The sequence below is a fragment of the Ambystoma mexicanum genome, chromosome 1q (assembly GCF_040938575.1).
Source record: "Ambystoma mexicanum isolate Mex_15411 chromosome 1q, UKY_AmexF1_1, whole genome shotgun sequence".
In the NCBI taxonomy this organism is placed as follows: Eukaryota; Metazoa; Chordata; class Amphibia; order Caudata; family Ambystomatidae; genus Ambystoma; species Ambystoma mexicanum.
This window is the reverse complement of record NC_090922.1, coordinates 631169424-631190615: the sequence shown is the minus strand read 5'-3', so window position 1 is coordinate 631190615 and position 21192 is coordinate 631169424. Positions and strand designations below refer to the sequence as shown.

The 21192-nt window shown below is 49.0% G+C and overlaps 1 protein-coding gene across 2 annotated transcripts in view; it reads left to right on the top strand.

The window, feature by feature from the left end:
* The window catches only part of LOC138534214 (uncharacterized), a 290831-nt gene that overhangs the window by 78378 nt on the left and 191261 nt on the right, over positions 1–21192 (top strand). For both annotated transcript variants that reach the window (XR_011284875.1, XM_069641205.1), the window contains exon 3: positions 10693–10840. Coding sequence is in view for 1 of the 2 variants with exons in the window: in XM_069641205.1 (XP_069497306.1) it covers positions 10693–10840 (148 nt within the window). In the remaining variant the exon portion in view is untranslated. The remainder of the gene's footprint in view (positions 1–10692; positions 10841–21192) is intronic.

The following is a 21192-nucleotide window of genomic DNA, read 5'->3' as shown; positions in this document are numbered from 1 at the left end:
GAACCTTGAGCATCCTGTTCACTTGTGTATTTCATACCTCCATTACATCTTTAGTTTGAATCGAGCATTATGTTACGTCCTGTCCCTTTCATCACAGGACCTCGTCCAAGCATGCACCTCAGCGTTGGCTTCGGGTTTCTTGACTTTGCGCATGCATTGAATTGAATATTCAATCTCCCTAGCAAAGTTGATGACTTCTCCCAGTGAGAGGTCTCCGCTCATCGATGGACCCTAGAGACTGTCGGGATCATGGCAGTGAACTATCCGCTGGTTCATATGCCAATGGGTCATATGGCAATATTTATTTTCCTGATGAACACTTGTGCAATGCTTGCAAGCACTTCTTGAAATTCATTGGTGAAAGTTGGCCATCAGTTCCTTAGCATCGTGGCAGGTCGCATAACAGTTAACATGTACTGACCTTCTGTTCCAAGGGTGGAAAGGAAAGGAGCCTGCAGGGAAGTTTAATCCAGTAATGTCTTCCAAGTGTGTCATGTATGACTGTCATTACTGGCCCATGGAATTGATAGTGCACTAGGAGACTACAAAAAGGAAATTTGAATGGACACACCTTGGTGGAAGGCTGGTAATCCATAGATGGCAGGTAGTGCCTTTACCCTGAGGACGATGAAGTAGCTGGCGCAGGAGGGTGTGGACGTTTTTCTCCAAATTCGCTACTGTAGCAACTAGCATTTGCTGCCCTTATCTGCACATGGTGCCTGCAATGGTCATAAGTAACGTGCCTCCAGAGATGCAGGGGACAGCGTAGTATGATACGGAGTGCAATGCTTCAATATCATACAAATTGTGCGTGTTTACAGTTTGTAGGATCTGTCTACAGTTAGCGTGTTAAAGAACTAATGCTGTGAATGCAGGGTGGTTGTCTGTCTACACTATCATGTGACAATGGTTATAACAAAAATAGAAATTAAGTCTCGATGGCTTTTTGAAAGTTTTAAAAATAGTTTTTGTTTGACAAATGTTTTCTTATTAGACTTGTAGGACAAACACATTGGTCCTGGTAAAATGTCCCTGTATGAACACTCTAGGAGAAGGAGAAAGTGCAAAAGATAACATGTCTATAATTGTCAGAAGTGTTTTGGAAACATAATAATTTTTTTTAGACCAAATGGGCAAAAAGGCTCACAAAAGAGAACGTTTTAATGGAATAACATTAGCGTGCTACAAAGGGCCGTTAAGCTGGCTCTGGCAGGCACTTGATGCCTTTTTGAAATAAGTGTCAGGCCACTGCACAAGCTCTAGACAGTCCTGCCAGGACAACAAAAGCTGCCACAAAAACCAATACAGATCCCTTCAAGGACACCTTTTTGATCACTGATGCAATTGCTTCAAAACAGAACTTTGAGCATTTATTACTCATTGCGTTAGCACTAACCCAGATGGGTGAATAGGTTCTTTGCAACATGAACCCAGCATGGACACATCCGAGGAATGTGGAGCAAATTATTGATATTCCTAAAATCATGAGAACAGTGGCAACCAACCAGCAGCATCAGAGAGAAACCTTCGACACATGCAACTCGACACTCACCAGCGAGATCATGTCGGAGACGTAGTGAATATACGTATTCCCCAGAAAGACAAGTACACTTCATCCAAATACAGTCAACCATTGACTGTCATCAAGTAACCAGAGGAAGTGAAGGAGGAAAGAAGAGGTTCATGGGCAGGCAAACAATCTACCAGAGGAAGAGAAAGAAGCGGGACACCCACCAGGGGTATGCCATTGAGAGTTCACAGTCTCTCACCTTACAGAACCAATAAACCGTTTAATGCACCAACCAATGAAGTAACGACCTTGCCAAGCAGAGGGGAGGAAAATAGAAGATACAGAGAATTTGTGGAACGGCAGGAGGATGACACAAATGCTCCATCAGGTGAAGGGAGACCCAAAAGAAGAATGCGAGTTCCAGGGAGGGTCAGTCAGTATGAACTTTATTGATCTCTGCAAATGTGAACTTTTATTAGGTGCAAATGGGGATGATGTAGTGACATGCTCTGCTTTGTCCACGTCGCTCCGTCCCACATTACAGCGTAATGCTGCTTGTGGCGCGGGAAGGATGCCTGGAGCATCAGGGGGTTGCAGCACAGCAAGTGCAGACCCGCCGGCAGAGAGGAAGCTCCTGTGCGGCTCTGCTGCTTGTGAAGAAATCTGCACCGTACGCAACAAGTAAATTGTCATAGAAGCAAAGATGCTTTATGTATATTAAGAAAGTATCAACAATGTACTGACAAGAAGACTACGATCATTATTTGGAAGCAGTCATTATCATGTGGTGAAATGCACTTTTCTACCGTGGGCCTCTCTGGCATGCCCATGCTGATGTTACCTGTTCTGGTTTTGCTGGGACAGTGCCGGCTTGGTTCTCCCTGTCTCTGGTAATTCGAAGAGGCAGCCTTGACAATGGTATGACTCCATTTTGGCTTAAGTAAGGACAGCTCATTGTTTTTTAGAACTTTCACCTCCTTTCCTTCCCTTTCAGAAGGAAAGACAATACAGATATGTAATACACCTTGCCTCTTCTTTCCACAGTCTCATCATCAAAAAGCACAAGAGACAGATGTTTGGTGAAAAAGAGACTTCCTACCAAAGAGGGACAGTAGTCGTGGTGAAGATACAGCCACGTAATACAAGGGGATTATGAAATTTACCCATTTAGATCTATCAGAAACATTCCTCTCAACCTGTAGAATTTCTGATGAGGGTGAAGCTGAATGGTTTAGGATAAGGATCATGGTAGATACACAGTGTTTTGGATCCTGTTAACATTTTTGGGAGGGTTAACCTTCTGAAATCGATGTATGGCAAAGGGCTTGTAGTGTAACAAAGACCCCAGTGAAGAGAGGGTCCCTGGGATGCCCCTCATCACCCCCATGATCATGACAGCACGAAGAGTCAAGAACGCAAGATGCAACTCACTGTTTGGACAGCCCCCGGAGGGCCATTGACATCCACATATGTGAACAGATATTCTCTCTTAGACAGCCATTCAAACCGTATCCAATCAATGGGCCTGGTTACCGCCGGACTCGTATTACCATTCCGCCTCAGTGATTCCCAGAATTACCGGGGCATTACAACCCCGGTTTCCCAGGAATCACGGAGGTGGAATGGTGTTAATCCCCCTTCCCATTGAGTCATGGAAAGACCGGCAGCATCTCGTAATGCTGCCGGTGTTTCCTCGTCCAACATCACCTCCCGCCTGCAGGAGTCGGGATCAGGCGGTCCGGAAACAACGGTGGCGGCGGGTTTACCGCCACCGTTATTTCCGGACCGCCTGATTTGTAATGAGGCCCAATGTCTTTATGGATACAGGTGCTGCTACCCTGATCATGGATGCAAATGCCTCGATGGATCAGATTGACTAACAATGAAAAACCATTGTGCTGACATCATTAGTGACACCATGACATAGCAAAGTTGGTCGTGAAGCAAACTCGCAGTCATGCACAAAGTTACATGGCCACACACGTGCTCACACGAAGAACATGCTTACACAGTTCTGTAGCTAGAGGACAGATGCATATACATACTGGGCCTCATTACGACCATGGCGCTAAACCATGGTGCTATTAGCACCATGGTCCATGCCGGGGTCCACCATGGTGAATGGCGGAATTACCGCCCCATTCCAAGGTTGGCGGGGCGGTAATTCTCCATTCACCATGGCCCCTTCCCCATTCCCATTTTTGGCCCATAGGGCTCAATGGGAATGGGGAAGGCGCTAATTACGGCACCGTAAATTATGGTGCCGTAATTAGCTCCTAGGTCCCTTTGCGGGTTGGTTTTTTAACACCTGCTAAAAGCAGGCATTAAAGTGCAACCCGCAAAGGGACCTCGTAATCAGGCGTTAAGGGTTTAACGGCGCCGACACCTTTTACGGCCCTGTTAACCCCTTAACGCCTGGGTTTTAATGAGGCCCACTGTCAAAAGCTTTTATTATTTTTCTCATTAGCCAAGTGCAGAAACGCTGAATGCAAGGCAAAGGAAGTGATGCAGAGCAAGCTTGCAGACGCTTATCGCAACTAACCCTATGGAACTACAGGATCATATAAGAAGCCTGGAAGAACCAACTGCTTCTAACCTGTAGGAAACATAGTACGGTATAGATATATTGAAGTCATAGTATAACTATGATGAGTTTACATGAGGCCTCAAGCCACAGGATGAGAGACGAAGAAAAGCAAAACTAAGCTGCACAGAACAGCAGGCCATGGCTCTCAGCCAAGGTAAGAGACAAACAACACATTCCGAAGCTAAGAGACACGGAGCCATCAGCAGAAGAGCAGAATATAAATCCTCATAAATTGCAGACCAGAGAGCTCGATTTTGCGGTCCTCAATCATGTGATGCGGTGAGCCAGACAACAGTCATTCACCCACGGTGGGGAAACAAATGGCTCTCAGCAACACAGACATTAAGTGAAACATGGATTCTTTAACAAAGGTGCAACGCTGAGGGCATTCTCACAGGCAAAATGGTGGCACTAATGGTTACATTGGGAACACACAGTCTTTCTCATCAACTTGAGAAGGTGCACTGAGTGCAGAGAACAGAGCTGGGCCCAGGCCTGGGGAGACCAGCTCCAACCAATCAGCGGACAGAAATCCAGGGGTGGATGGCAGAGGGAAAGGGCCAATGGTAATCCTGCGACCCTGCAACAATGTAATATATAGTTTCTTGGGGAAGGGGCATGCAAGCCACATGACATGTTAGGACCAATAGATCAGTATCTATAGGTGCCATGCATAGGCACTAGCACCCCAACTACCCAATCCTGTCTTCTCATAGGTTTTTGGGGAAGAGCCCCATGTTGTGACGTAGAAATCTAATAAAATGACCCAACACTGGCTTAGAAGTTGTGAGTACAGGAGATTTCAAATGTTCTGTATGATCTGTGTCTGTTTGTGTAATAAACGACAGTTCTAACTTGCCCTTGGCTGAGTACTCCGTCTGTGCACTGGGGAAGGGTTCATTGGGCCCTGGGAGCTTGGACGGTGAGCTTGTAGTGTGACCCGCAGTCCCTCTGCTATACCTAAGCCAACACCAGCCTGACCCTTATTGTGGGGAAGGGGGTTAGCCAAATGGCCCCTTTAGAGGAGAGTGGCAGGCCAGAATTGAGGTGATTATGAGTGAGACAGGAAAGAAAGGGCAACGTTGGGAAAGGAAGAGAAAACAATAAAGATCCACAGAGGAAGGACAGAGCTAAAGCTGGAAAAGGTGGAAAGGGGGAAGCATAGAAGGTAAAGGGAGGGAATTTGGAGAAAGAGATGGAGGTGGGTAAAGAGGAGGAGGTAGTAAATTGCAATGAGGAGGTCAGAGGCCCAAGTACCAATATCGGAAGGATGTGTCGAGCAGAGAAGGAGGAAGTTGAATTCGTGGAGGAAAGACAACTAATAGAGGAGGAGGAGAGACACCTGAGTATCAGTTGGGGAGAAGAGAGAAGACAGAGGATTGTGTGATACAGGTGGTGTGGAAAGGCTGGAATGACAACAGTAGAAAGGAGAGCGAGAGGAGCATGGCAAGGAGGAAAAGGAGGGTATAACAAGCAGTGTAGAAGAAAGAAGGAGAAGGCAAGAGAGGGATTCAACATTAAGTGGAATACGTTTAGGAGGGGTGGTGGTACATGAACCTGGCTGGGTAATGAGGAGGTGGACAAAGAGAGAGAGAGAGAGAGAGAGAGAGAGAGAGAGAGAGAGATAGAGAGAGAGAGAGAGAGAGAGAAATGGATAACAGCACGACTACCTTAGTGCTTGGTAGGAACACCCAGCTCACTAGGAGTTGAGGAGAACAGAAACGTGGGGAAGTAATAGGATGAGGGCCTTGGAAATGTGAGTTTTCCGGGTAGTTCTGCAGGTCCACTGCACCTGCTCAGCCATCTGTGACGTTCTCCCATGAAGCTACAAACTTTTGGTGAGCTGGTGTCTTAAATAAGGAAGGTGGGAAAAGGAGCACTTCTCCCCCACTGTGCTCAACCGGCAAGAAGATTGTCTGGGGGATTGAGGCGGTGGTAGCAGGTTGGAGCAGCCCCAAAAAGAATATAAGTGGCTTGGGAACAATGTGAGATCAACAAACAGTGGAACTTTTGGTTAAGAGGACAATCTTGTGGAGCTCTTGTCAGGTATTGCAAAATTTACTAGCCCACTCGTATTAGCACAGCGATTTTATCAAGGGCGAGTTAGTATCATTTTCATGGTGCCCAACCTTTCTGGTGAGTATGGGAATGTTTGAAACATTTGACATTTTCTGCAAGCAAACATTGTTTGCAGTAAATGGCAGATGCAAGTGTCACTGGGCATGGCTGGACTTTGGGTGACAGTATTGCACCAAATATGAAGTGACGTGATCATTTTACAGAAAACACTTCTCTTAGGTCGAGTATGTAAATTAAGAAACTCGGCCTGCAGGTCTACTGGGATTTTAAAGAATTTATGAGGCCTGATTGTGTTAATATGTATCACAGGAGCCATGGTGGGAATGCCCTGCTCTGGAGTTTGAAATTAGAAACGTTTTACTTTGTTGAAACCATGGAGTTAATTTTTATTACTTAACAACTCAATCCTGCCCACTGGAAATTTAGACCAACACCCTAGGAAACGTCATCTTGGGTGGGGAAGAAGCTGGCAGGGACTAGTGTGAAAATGAATCAATTTTCATTTATGTTCATCTACTCTCATACACTCCTTCCATCAGCTTGTAATACTTACTTTCTAGTACATCTTGTTCATGTTCATCCCAAAGTCACTTCATGACATATGGTGACATATGGTAGTCGGCCTACACAAAAGAGGGACGACTACATCTTAATTTCAACATCCCAAACCTTGGAGAGGCCTCTGTCCCTTGAGGCACTTCTTATCTTGTGGACATCACATCTCTCACAAGAACGTCCAGTGGTTCTTCAGGGATGTACAGAAGTAATAACCGCAGAGGATCAGGGGACGATTCCAGGTGGATGGCTGTGAAAGATTTGGAAATATAGGGGAAGCTCAGCAAGACCATCTACCACACCCAAACTCTAATGAAGGCCTACTAATTCCCCCCCTATGCTTACATGACACTTCTTCCATCGACTAAGTTGTAGGTCAGTGCAGCAGCGAGGAATCCCAGAGGATGGTCCAGGTGGCCAGGGAAGAATAAGCCCTGCAAACAAAGTGAGACCAAAGAACCCCTGAAAGATTTACCATGACAAAATCTGTTCCCGGAAGTGAAGGCTTCCAACCCTTCAACCTCCAGAGCTGAAGGACACCTTGGGGATGTGGACCAGCAGCATTGGGATAAAACCTAAACAATTTGTGCCCGGACAATACAGGTTAGGAAACAACTGGAGAAGAGAGGGTGGTACCTATTTCCACAGAAAGTGCTACTTCAAAAGTTCAATCCAACAGAAGACCATGAGTAGTTTAGTAAATAAAATGGGGCAAACAATCATGACCCCAATATATTCTACCTCTGCTAACAAGAGACCTGCAGACAGTTTACCAGGTCCTGAATGCAGATGGACTAACAACCCTGTGGGGGTAGTGTAGAGAGGCTGGGATACGATTTGGAATTCCACCAGCAACAAGTTTGAGACATCAAATTACTGCTGCTGGAACCACCATGAAAGATGTCTTGCATGACCTGCTTTAAGATTCGGAAATTACTGTGAAGGTTTACCTTGCAGGAACTCAAAGATCAACAAATGCTAGAGCAGCTTGTAAACTCTCAACTTTGACTTCGGCAGCGACTGGTGCAACAGCGGCATCAACCGACCTTGGAGGAGGTAACACAAACAGCAACATGGTTCAAATGTTCCCAACAGTTGAAACACATAATCATAGCGTTTCACCCCTGACAAACCATCTATGTGGTTATGAAGTCCAAAATCACCAGTACCCTTCAAGAAACCAGCCAAGAGCAGAGATTCTGGGAAGAGAACTGGCTCCCCTCAGTCCTCTACATCTACTTGCTTCAGAACAGAAGAAACCTTAAGCCACCCTTTCCAAATGACCCAGAATCCAGTGCCTTGCCTGTTGGAAGCCAGGACATCTTTCTCAACAGTGTCACTTGTCCAATGGATATGATTTATTGCATTCCAACTGAAGACGCTGTCACTTGGGAAGCACTGTGGGTCGACTCATCCATCCCGGACCAACTCAAACAGGAGAAAGGCCAAAATATTTTAGCCGGGGTAAAACTGGGTAAGACCTATTACGTACCAGTCAATGTGCGGGAAAGGAGACCATAGTCATATGGGACTTTAGCAGTCAGCCGTGAGGGGAATCCTGGTATTTCCGGTAGAGCTGCTGTCAAATAAAATGGTCCTAATCAGAGGTGTCCACACGGTCCAGGAGCTTTATATTAAGGCCTGTCTTTACGTAACCATTGATGGAGAGACTGTGCAACCAGAATTGCCCTTAATGCCAAAACTACACAAACCAGTCCTCTTCTGGTATGGAGCTCCCACACTTCAACTGATTGTTCCAGGAAAGTCAAGAAAACCAAGACAACATCCCAGAAGAAGGTGCCATGAAGTTAGAGAGGTGAGAGCTAACAGGACATGCAGTGGCCTCAAGACTTCATTGAACCCAGTTCAGACCCCAGTAAAAACCCAGGAAAGAGGCTATGGAGTAGGTCAGTGATAAGTGACGAATTCCCCAGCCTGGCCCTTCTTGAGAGAAAGCAGGTAGCCAAGAGGACCAGTGGCCACCACCCATAGTGTGATGCTAGACCTGGGGTGTTAGTGGAGAACCCCTTGGGTATCCGCCTTCCCCTGTGGGTGTGAGGATGGGAGTTGGCACATGGTTCCCAATCTAACCTCTGCCCTTTTAAGGGCTTGAGTAGGTCAGTAAGTTCCAGCGGCATGCGCAGATCTACCCCGATGCCACAAACAACCCTGCATTGTCCCTGACAGCATGCAGGCAAATAGACATCAGCGTTTGTCTTTACTAGGAAAGATTCAGCGAGACCGAAGAGAGATGTGTATTCCCATTGTGGAGATTCCACGCTCTGCACAGTAGCGGACCAGAGGTGAGAAGATTTTAAACAGGATTGCAACGGGAGAGTGGAGAGAAGAAGAAGGAGCAGGTAAAGATCTTCAGAGGGAGGTAGGAGGTACATCTCAAAAAAGATGGGAAGGAGGAAGTGTGGCAGACAAAAGGGGAGAGTTTGGAGAAAGAAGGGTTTGGGAAAAGAGGAGTAGGTATTAAAATAGTCAGATGCCCAAGTACCGTCATGGAAGGGAAGTGGAAAGTGAGGAAAGAGGAAGAGGAATTGGAGGAGGAAGGACAACTAATAGAGGAGACTGAGATAGACATGCGAACCAACTGGAAAGAGGAGAAGAGAAGAGAGGAGTGAGGAGTAGGGGGAAAGTATGGTGCAGGTGGTGTAGAAAGACTTGAATAACACCAGTAAAAAGGAGAGAGAAGTGGGGGTAAGGAGGAAAAGGTGATTACTACTAGGGGAGCAAGAGAGGGATCCCAATGTTAAATGGCATCCATTTAGGATGGGTGGAGGTTAGAGAGGGAGAAGAGGGGACTAGCTTGGATCCTCAAGGTAAGAGAACACAGCTAGGTGTTAAGAAAATGCCTGGGGACACTAGGATGAGGACCCTGGTAAAGAGGAATCACTAGGAAGCCTTGTAGGTCCACAGCACATGCTTTAAGACTGGACCACCTCCTACAAAGCTATGAACTATTGGCTGACTTGTGTCTTAAAGAAGTAGGACAGAAAGAAGAGCATTTATCATCCCCCTTCCTTATTCAACCAGCAAGAAGTAGGTCTTCGGATCGAGGAAGTTACAGGGAGTAGCAACTCTGAAAAGACTGCAAGTAACTTGGCAATGTCGAGAGTTTCCCAGGCAGTGGAACATTTGCTAATGAGGCCTGCTGTGTTACGGCCAATCGCAGGAGAAGTAAAAGGGATGGCTTGTGCCCCTCCAGGCTGAAGGAAGAGATCAGGGACTTTTTACTTTGATGGAACTGGAGAGTTTAGTTTGAGTTTTGAACTCTATCAGGCCCACAAGACATTTAGACCAACATCCTAGGGAATGTCACCAGATGTGCTGAAGAAAGAGATGGAGGGAGACTAGTGAGAAATTGAATCTATTGTCATTCATATTCATCTACCCTCTTTCCCTCCCACCACCTTTTAGCATTTACTTTCTAATAAATCTTTTTGGTGAGAACTGAAAGCTTGTGACAACAAGGAGAGTGAAAATGAGACCGAAGGGGGTGACACTCTCCTCGTAATCACGTGTTGAGAGGTAAAGTCTGTGGTGGAAAAGCAAAAAACGATTTGGGTTCACACATTTCCAAATAAGCACTTTAAATGGTGCTGTTGTTCCTTCGTTTCAGAACGTGCAAGGGAACATCCCATATCACACCTCTGCAAAGCAGTATCATTCGGGCATAGGGTGTAATCCTATATATCATAGCAGCCTGGAGGCCCCATTTGAATTGACCAGTTTTGACCTAGGAATATGCAGAACATAAGACCATCTGAGCTAAAATTCCCACAAGTAAAACCAAAACTGAAGTACCTCATTAATATGCATTTCTTGACTGGTCAGACCATATCAAATTCCATTAAAAAAAAGGGTATTCTCTTTTAACGTGTAATTTTTGTGAACACTAGTGGTTTGTCTATTATCATGACCATTTTCTTGTTTGTTCCCTTTCTCTCTGTAGTGTACCAGGGTTTTCAAGTGGCATCGCCCCACCTGTCTGCAGCCTAGCAAGCCTCAATCCTTCTATCCTGACACCTGCACCACAGGAGGCCAACCATTTGGTGGTCTCCCCTTTCAAGCAGAGTCGCGGACCCCAGAAGAGGCATTGGGTAAGTGTGATGCAGTAGACCATTTCTACATCTGCTTTAACAATCCCAAAACGTCTATTTCTCTTCAAACCAGTATAATCCCTGATTATTGCTTGATTGCATCTGAGCACCTACCATCCAATCGCCTGCTCTACTTTCCTTCAGCTGCGCTCCCTAAATACTTTCCCTTGTTCAGCATCACTAGCATCATGATTCTACCTGAAACCAAAGACATTCTATAGTTTAGTAACCTTAAACTAACACATCAGGAGGCCACCAGGGGGCGCACAGGCGATGGCTGCCTGAAGACGCTGCTCCTGCCGAAACTGGGCTGTGTTTAGGGATTGAGCCCCCCCTGCCAACCCTCCACAAAATATCTGTGGCCCTCGGTGGCGGTGAACCCCAGGGGACCCCCCCCCGGGCGAAAGAGCGACGCCGAAAGACCCTTGGGTGCCCGAGAACGAGGCCTTGCAGCCCAACAAGAGAATCCATGAGAGGCCCTGCCCGCCTCCAGAGCTGCGCCGGGAGTCGTGGTGCGCGGTTGCCGTTGAGGCCTGCAGGTGCACCTGACCCCTCCTCCCTACTCTGGTCACAGAGCACGCCGGCGCTCCGGCGGGGACTCCAACGTCGGGGCCCTGCGGCACAGGAGAACGGTACCAGCGCAGAGCGGAAGCCCCAGGCGGCGGCAACTCGAGCCGCGGACCCGCCAAAGGAGAGGCAGCCCGCTTGACCCGAGCTCCCGGACACAGAGTTGAGCAACAGGGGCGCCAAGGCCCCGTCCAGCGGATCCTGGCGAGGGCCATCAGAGCGGTGGACAGCGGACAGCAACGGGACATGGCTGGCGAGAGGCCCAGGCGGGAGGAGACTTACGCAGGTGGTGGCCCCTGGGCCCCTTCCCAAGGCGAGTGCCCGCCTGGAGACGAACTCTGAAGTAAACATGGCCCATAGTATGTAACCAGCACGCCGGAGGCCTAGCTTGGACCCTCATCCGATCACAATTCGACACACTCAAAGTTAGCTCAAAGTTAGCTCCCGACGGAGCGGTTTTGCCCGTAGGAGAGAGGGTAGTCCCCCAGTGGGATAATCGGCCCCCGAGGACCACCGGCCGGAGGGAGAGAAAAGGAGATCGGATGAGCTGGCGCCATACACTCCAGGAGTACCGCTACCAGGACGCCAGAAGGGAGATTAGCGATCTGGAACGGTCGACCAGAATGTCCCGGCCCGAGACCTCGCCCCCGCCCACCCTTACAATGGAAAAGGGCTTTGCCTCGGTCCTGCAGGAGATCAGAGACATGCGGGAGGACATTGCCCAGAAAATGGAGAACATGGACCGTAGAGTGGACAAGGTCGAGGACAGACTGTTGCAGCTGGAGGCCAACTATCCCTCAGCAGCGACCCAAGAGATGGACATGTCCCTGAGAATAACCGCCCTTGAAAAAAGAGACCAGGAGAGGGCCAGGCAAATGGACGACTTCAAAAATAGAGAACGGAGGAACAACCTCAGAATCATTGGGGTGCCGGAGTCAGAGGGAGAAACGGAAAGAGAATTAAACCGGGTGGTGAGGGACATCATCACTCTCCTTTTCACGGACGAGATGACGACCGAACCAACGTTTGATCGGGTCCACAGAGCGGGGGGCAGAGCTGGGGGCCCCCGGTCAATTCTAGTCCGCTTTCACTACTACACTGAGAAAGCGAAGGTTCTGGAGGAGGCCAGAAAGACACGGGAGATTACCTATAACGATGCACAAGTGTCCATCTTACAGGACCTCTCCTCATACACGCTGGCCAAATGCAGGATGTGCAGCCCTCTGACACAAATGCTAAAAGGGAAGGGGGTGCGCTATAGATGGGGGTACGCCTTCTCCCTCTCGTTCGAGTACGAGGGTCAACGGTTGACCCTGATCACAGAGGACGACATAAGGGGAGCCATCCAAGAGTACGTGTCAGACCCGTCCCCGCGGAGGGAAACCACGGGATTTGAAGCGGAAGGAGCCAGAGAACGCGGATCACAAGGAGAGAGGAGAAAGAAGACGGGTCCACGGAAATTTAAGAAACTGAACCCGCCGTCCCCGACGACGGACAGGGAGGACGCTGACCCGGACATGGAGAAGCGGGCCGGTCGGGCCTGGGATAGTCTGGTAGCTTAAACTACAATCTGGAAGTGCAAAAGGGGCACGGGGAAACCGGGCAAAGGACTTGGTTCACGATCACAGCGTCCGACCTGGCTCAAAGACGAGTTGACTTCCAGGACCATGGGGTCCAAGGACGTAAGGGGCCTCCCAAAACAGCAAGTATGGCGGCTACCTGAGGGAGGTGGCTTTGGGGGGAGCAGTGGGAAAGGGAGGGGCTCAAGGAGAAGTGATTTCTGATATTAGCCCAGCCGGAGGCGGTAGGCTGGTGGTCCGGCCAATTACCAGCAATGGTGGAACTATTTGGCTGGATGCCACGGTGGGGGGTGGGGGTCGAGGGAATAGTTGGGGTTGTTCAGTTTGAAGGGGGGACCAGGGGGCAGTTGGGGACACGTCTAAGGCCCACCTGGGGGGTGGGGGAGGGGGTAAGGGAGATCAGGTTATAACACAAAAGGAGCAGGAAAGGAAAAGTGCCATGAGCCAGCTATCCAGTAAGAAGTTGATCCTAGACAATGGCTGAGGATTTGCCTGCCCTGGGCGTGGGTTCCCTTAATGTGCGGGGGTTGAACACCCCAACCAAGAGATCCTTAGTCTGCAGGGAATTCAGGAGGGCAAAGCTTGACCTGCTATTTCTTCAGGAAACACACTGGGCTCGGAGGAAGGAACCGAAATTGCGAGGAGACAGGATTGGGGAGGTCCTCAGTGCATCCCACAGAACCAAGAAAAGGGGGGTAGCCATACTGCTAGCAAGGGAGGTTGGCTTTGAAGTGGAAGCCACGGTGAAGGACACAGAGGGCCGATATCTGCTGGCAAGGGGATCTTTGCGGGGCTCCCCTCTGACTCTGGCAGTTGTGTACGGTCCCAATGAAGGCCAGGCACAATTCTGGGAGGGAGTGAAGGACAGATTGAAATTGTTTATTCACGGGATGCTGGTGGTGGGGGGGGATTTCAATATGGTCCTAGACCCACCTGTGGATAGAAAACGCTTGGGGCCCCAATCCACTAGGGCTGCAGATGAAACCATGGCCTGTACCTTCCAGAGTGTCAATGCGCAGCTGGGCCTGGTGGACACCATTCCGACTCCCAGGACAGGGCTCCCCTCCTTCACATACTATTCAGCAATCCACACATCATACTCCCGTATAGACTACATCCTGTTAGACGAACACCTTCTTCCACATGTCTCTGGCCACAGGGTTGACCCGGTCCCTTGGTCTGACCACGACTTGGTCCGCACCACCATAATAGGGGGGTGGCGGAGTGGTAGCAGAGGGCGATGGAAATGTAATGACTCCCTGTTGAAGGATGAAGTCCTGGCACAGGAAGTGCAGGACGCCATCTCAGAGTACTTCGAGTTGAACGACAATGGAGAGGTGGGCACGCACGTGCTGTGGGACGCTTTCAAGGCGACCTTACGTGGGTGTCCTCATTAGAATGGGAGCCCAGAAAAAGAGGGAGAGGGAGGCCCAGGAAAAGTCCCTGAGGGAAAAGATAGCCCAACTTCAGCCGGGCGACCACCCGGGGGCACCCCGGGAAAGGGATCAGATTGCCTCCCTAGAAAACTACAAACTCCAGTTGAAAGACCTCCTGCTACATAAGACCGAGCGGAGCCTCCAACTAGTGAAACAGAAATACTATGAAAAGGTGGACAGAGCCGACAAAATCCTGGCCTGGAAACGCAGAGAGTTTCAGAGGAACAGAACGGTGAAGGCGGTGAAGAATGATCGGGGATCACTGGATCACGACACCCCGAGCATTGGAGCAGCCTTTCGCCGTTATTATGAAAAGTTATACTCGTCAGAGTATGACGGGGATGACATCCAGATCCCGTCCTTGACAGGTGAAATGGCGGAGGGTCTAGAGGGCCGGGTGATGGAAGAGGAGGTGGAGCACGCGATCAGTGGGATGAAGGTGGGAACGTCCCCGGGGGAAGACAGCTTCTCTGTGTACTTCTACAAGAGGGTTCGGGCTAGCCTAGCCCCACACCTGGTGAGGGTGTTTAACAGGGTGTTAGAGGGGGGCTCTCTGCCGGATACCATGATGAGGGCCATAATCGTGGTTCGGCCCAAAGAGGGCAAAGACCCCACTGAATGCTCCTCATATCGCCCGATTTCCCTCCTCAATATAGATGTTAAGATCCTGGCCAAGGTGATAGGCAAACGGATGGAGGGGATAATGCCCAAGCTGGTTCACGGGGATCAAGTGGGGTTCATAGGGGGCAGGCAAGGCTCTGATAACATCAGGAAGACGATAGACCTAATCCACCATGCCCAAGAATCAGACCTAGATGCAAGTCTGCTTTCCCTGGACTCCGAGAAAGCTTTTGACAGGGTAGAGTGGAGGTACATGCAACTCCTCCTCCGTCGAATGGGCTTCGGAGCTCACATCAGGAACTGGGTTTCTGCCCTATACGGGGCCCCAACAGCAAGAGTGCAGGTGAATGGAGAACTTTCTAACTCATTCCCTCTCACGTGGGGGACGCGGCAAGGATGCCCACTCTCCCCTGTAATATATGTCCTGACGATGGAGCCCCTGGCCATAGCGGTCCGAGCCCACCTCAAAATTAAAGGGATTAAAAGAGGAGAGGTGGAGTTCAAGCTCTCCCTGTTTGCTGATGACATTCTAGCATACCTGGTGGAGCCCAGCTCCTCGCTCCCCCCTCCTGGCCCTGATGACGACCTTTGGGCAATTCTCGGGGCTAAAAATTAACGCATCAAAATCAATGTTAATCCCTAAGAGGGCTCAGGACTTGGGCATGGACCACCGGGATAGGTGTGCGGGGATTGTGGTGGGGAGGGACTCCATTAGGTATTTGGGTGTGCTCCTCACGAGAGATCTCTCAAAATTGGCTTTGGCGAATTATGGGCCCATTATGGTGGAGATTAAATCAGATCTGAGAAGATGGGGAGGTATGATCCTGTCCTGGTACGGGCGCATGACAGCGGTGAAGATGAACATCCTCCCAAGACTGCTGTATCTTTTCACGGCACTCCCAACGGGGGTCCCTGACCAGATGTTTCGAGACTTACAGAGGGCAGTCCGAGAGTTTGTGTGGCAAGGGCGGAACCCGAGGATAGGGAAGGCCATTCTAACGTTACCTAGGGAGGAGGGTGGTTTCGGGCTGCCGGACTTCCTTTTCTACCACCGGGCCACCCAGCTAAGGGTCCTGTTTGAGCATATGAGGGAGGGGATGGGCACCTATTGGTCTTATCTGGAGGATATGGATGCCCACCCTCTGAAAGTACGCGACCTCCTGTGGTTGCTGCGCAAACACATCCCAAATAAATTGCAGATCCACCCAACCCTGGGAATACTCTGGTCGATCTGGAAGGAAGGTCCCACAACTGCATACCTCACTTCATGGCCCTCCCCGATGTCTTCGCTCTGGGGCCACCCGCTCAGACTGGGTAGCAGGGGATTCAGGAATGCCCAGTCCTGGTCGGATGGGGGGCTGGAATGGGCGGGGCAACTGTTCAGGGAGGGCGAGTTCCTCGAATACGAGGAGCTGCGAGATGCACTTGGGCGGGGGTCTCTTTCAGTCTTTGAATACTTGCGCCTGAAGGGCATCCTCTGTGACCAGATTTGGGGCCTGAATCTGCGGAGACAGTTGACCCCCTTTGAAAAATTACTACACACGGCCACAACAAGGAAGGGGGTAGTATCCAAAATGTACCAGATACTGAATACTGTTAACTTGGAAGGGAGGAGAGGGTTTTGGGGGTTCTGTAATGACTTGGCAGGAGAGGCTCTCTCGGAGGACGCATGGTCCAGGGTATTTAAAATAGCATTCCATGGGAACCTGTTTACATCGGACATGGAGCACAGCTTTAAGATCCTACAGGGATGGCATAGAGACCCATTCAAGTTATCCAAGATGTTCTCGGGGGTGTCCCCCAGATCCCCAAGAGGTTGTGGCAAGTGGGGACGAGGGGTCACATGTGGTGGTTCTGACCTAAGGTACAGGGGTTCTGGGAGAAGGTACGGGGATGGATGGCGGAGGTCACCGGGGAACTACTCGCACTCAATTCGTTGACGATGTTGTTGGGCCTCCCGCCGGAGGAAGCGGAAATATACAGGTACCCAAGAATGTGGGAGACCATGTTGCGAGCAGGAAGGGTGGCCCTAGCGCAAAGGTGGAAAAGCCCGGAGACCCCCTCTAAGGAAGACTGGTTAAAAAAACTTAAGAACATGTTCCTCATGGACAAACTGACGGCCATGGTAAACAATGAATTGAGCACCTTCCAGGCAAATTGGTATGGGGTTTACCAGGCATGGGGGTGGGATGCTCACTGACATTATGCAGACAACATAGGGCGTGACGGCGATGGAGCCCAGAGAGTACCACTCAAGGACAATGGTGTAACCCATGGCCCGGGAGACAGCGGATCCGTCTAGGCCAGCATTTACGGGAACGCATAGCACAGCTCCAAGGCACCGAACTATGAGTAATGAGGACGACTCCTGCGATTGGTTTTTCGATGGGACACTGATCTGGGGGGAGGGGCGGAGTTGGGGAGGGGGTAAAGGGAGGAAGAAGGGGAAGGAGACCACGGGGGTTTGATGATGATGTTAAATGTGATATTCATATTGCTCCCGGTGCTGTCTTTGTTTCTTTTTCTGAAAAATTACCAATAAAACCAAAGATTTTTTAAAAAAACTAACACATCAGCAAGTGTTGCCCAAAGCAGTGCAGTGTGACATGGTTTCATGCAGAGTGCATGTTTCATCTTCTCTCATGGTTCCTAGAACTTCATTCCCATTCACCCAGAAAGGCAAGTTGCAAAAGAACACATTCATCCCCAGGGGTGGACTGGCCCATAGGGAACTCTGGAGATTTCCCGGTGGGCCTCTGCACCCTGGGCCTCTTTTGTGTGGCATTTCCACATGTTCTCATAGGAAAAGCATCGGGCTTGCTGAAAATGTGTCATATGGGGACACTTTGAACATTATTTCCAGGGCCTCTTTTGGTCCCCAGTAATTATTTCCAGGGCCTCTTTTAGTTTCCAGTCCACCCCTGTTCATCCCTGGCAAAATATCAAGGATCAGTAAGAGTTCACAATAAAGAACTTGTATACATCCCCCAACAATGTAGGCCTTCCTTCCTTGGGCCATCTCCCTCTTGCCCGGGCCCTAACGAAGAGCCAGACTCCTTCCTCACTCGTATGATGGATAAAGAGCTTCTAGGTTCATGACCTTCTGTCCATGTCTAGTTAATAGCTGCACCACAACATAAAAATCACAACTTTTGAAATGTGGGGCAAACTAAGGAGGCTTTATTTTTCAAACACATTTTGCGCCACATTCTTCTGGTCTCCAACCTCACTCACCCTTGCTTCCTTCCATCTTCCCATTCTCTCACTTCTGTAACCCAGTTGCATTTATTTCTTGGCCCTAGCTGTATGTTACCATTCTGATGGAAGCTGCCTGACCTCTGTGGGACATGCCTGATATTATTATGGTGTGTAGAATCAGAACACTAAGAACCCAGGTCCCAACAAAGTTCTAGAAGAGAGGACTGCAATTGAATCATAACTGTCCAGCTCTCGTTGCTACAAGCTGTCTCCCTCCTCTTGCATTACTTGTAACTGAATTGCATTATTATATACTATCTATTAAATATACTTACTGTTATAACTGCCTTTTGATGTCCCATATATTATTCCCATTACGGCCTACTTCACTTCTGTAACCCAGTTGCCTTTATTTCTTGGCCCTAGCTGTAAAGTTTTAAAGGAAAACAGATCGTAGGGGTTAAGTCATCCTTACCTCCTGTGCTCCCACTGCTTTTTCCGCAGTGCCCCCTGGTCCCTTCCCAATGTGTCTCTTGTATGCACTGCAGTGACCACTTGTTCCCCTGGGAAGACAGGGAGCCCTTAAATAAATACACGAATGACGTGTCTCTGGCATCAGTGTTTAATACACCACAGAAACCAAACAAGGAAACTCTCACTGGATAACTTTATTGCGCAAAGGCGTCAGTGCTTCTAGCTTTTGTCAAATTAGAATGCAGGTTAACACTAAAACGGTTAATTAGACTTTTGCTAGGTATTCATTTTTACAAATCTCGTTAATCTCCAGACCTCTGTGGATGACCGTGTTTATTTCCAAACAGCTATTGGAGAACGGGCGTGGTTCCAGCCTGTAGGATGCTCTGGGAAAGGGAAATAAGCTGCATGCAGACCTCAGTGGAAAGCTTAGGCAAACTGCTGGAATGAACACTGTGGAGAAAGGCTCAGCGGCGCCTGGATCACTGTGGGCGAACAATAACAATAAGTGATTTATAACGCGCTTAATAGCTGGCCGAACAATAACTTATTTATAACGCGCTTAATAGATGGCCGAACAATAACAATAGCTTATTTATAACGTACTCAATACCGAAGAGGTTTTTAAGCGCGGACCCACAGTTCGAACCTGTGTTGCTTTACGTAGATTCGCTTCTAAGACAAGTGCGTTGCCAATGAGCTATACTCCTACAACAAGCTTGCTAAGGAACACACATTAGTGATCACTACTCTTTCCTCTATTGCTCTTTCTCCTTCCTTTCTCTTGTATCTAAGTGACCTCATATACTAAGCTGGGGGCCTGCCAGCATGATCAGTCACATAGGTTCCTTGGGTGACAAAGTCCCTCCAGAGGATCTGCTTGGACTAACCCCTGAAAGACTTTCTCTTGCATGGTTCTCAGAAGGGGGCATGTTTATGCTTCTCAGGTTTGGATTTGGAAGCACGGGGCGTGGTGGAGGGTGGGGGGTATCACAGCAGCAGACAGCAGAGAAGGGGGCCAGAACACACCATAAAGAGGAGGCCACCTGACAATGGCAATGCATGGCCACTTGACTGGAAACCACAAGGTCTCTCCACGAAATCCGTGCACCTCTCTGTTAGGCCCGGACTGGGTCTTCGAAAGGAGGACAGACACACCGATGGAGAATACACGTCTATCTTTATTCGCATACATGTACTAACTGCCCTTCCAGCTCCTCCCCTCCTCTTGACGTACATCCCACGTGATGTCTCTCATGTGGTGGGGTTGCATTCTCTTAAGGAGACACGAACCCTGCAGTAGCATGGCCCCGTAACATCACCCCCGGACGAAATGTCCTTGCATAGAGTTCAACACTCTTCGACCAGGCGAGCTGGTTTCTTTATGGCACGTTGGGGCCGGGTGCTGGTACCTTCTTGAGGATCTTCTTCAGGTCTCTCTGTCCTCTTGACTCCTGGCCGAGGAGAGAACCTTGGAGGAGTCCACAGTGTGTCTCGCCCATCCACTATCATCGCTTCAGGGTCTGGGTTTTGTTGTCCCTCGGGAAAACAATAAACGTATTTCCAAGGTAGCTCCCTGGGCTGCTCCACCACACTCAGCTTCTGAAACTCTCAAGATTGCACTGCCACCCTTCTTTCTAAAAAGGCCACTGCGATTGCCAGGCTTAGAACAGGGGAATGATGTAACCAGCACTATTCAGGGCAGAAAACAGTCCTGAGCCTTCTTATTTGCCTCACAGGCGCCGGTAGTGGATTACATGCTATAAACATATGCAGGTGGTACATAACATGCTTAGTGACTTCCCAAAGAGCAGTTACACCTTACTTCTATCATACCTATATACCTGCCAGCCTCTCTGCTGCCCCTGCTTTGAAAGAGCTTCACGCTCAGTTTATACCTTTTAAGAGAGATTTTCGCTGCCTACTTTTCCTCACCTTTTAACTCATCCTTTTCTCCAAGTCCTACTTCCCTCCATCCTCCCACATAACTTTGAAATTGTTTTGGGTGGTGTTTAACATGGTGAAAATAATCTAATATATGTACTGTTCCCTGTCCCTGATGATGTCTCAGCTCCAGGTGTTGCTGCTCCAGTTAGTGACAGATCTTCAAAGCTGGCCTATGCTGCTTTTTTCTGTGGTGCCTAGACCCTGAGCCCTCCCGGCCTGAATGCAAGTTCTGTGGCTTGCTTTCCTCTTTCTCTCTAAACACAAGACTCTGCTGATCACTCTTCTGCCTTGAGTTTAGTGCTACACTGGGTCTCTGAAGGTTACGTTGTAGTCAGAAGAGGCAAGCCTTGAGGATTTTGGAGCCATGTCTCAGTGTAAGATGATGTATTCTTCTTCTTAAATGGTCAGGTCATCCGAATAATGTCTCAGTAAGCATTTATCAAGATAAAACTGATGTAGCACCAACAGGTTGATCCATCCTCTTTCCCTCTCAGGTCTAACTGTTCCCTGGGAACATTCTCTCATCTCT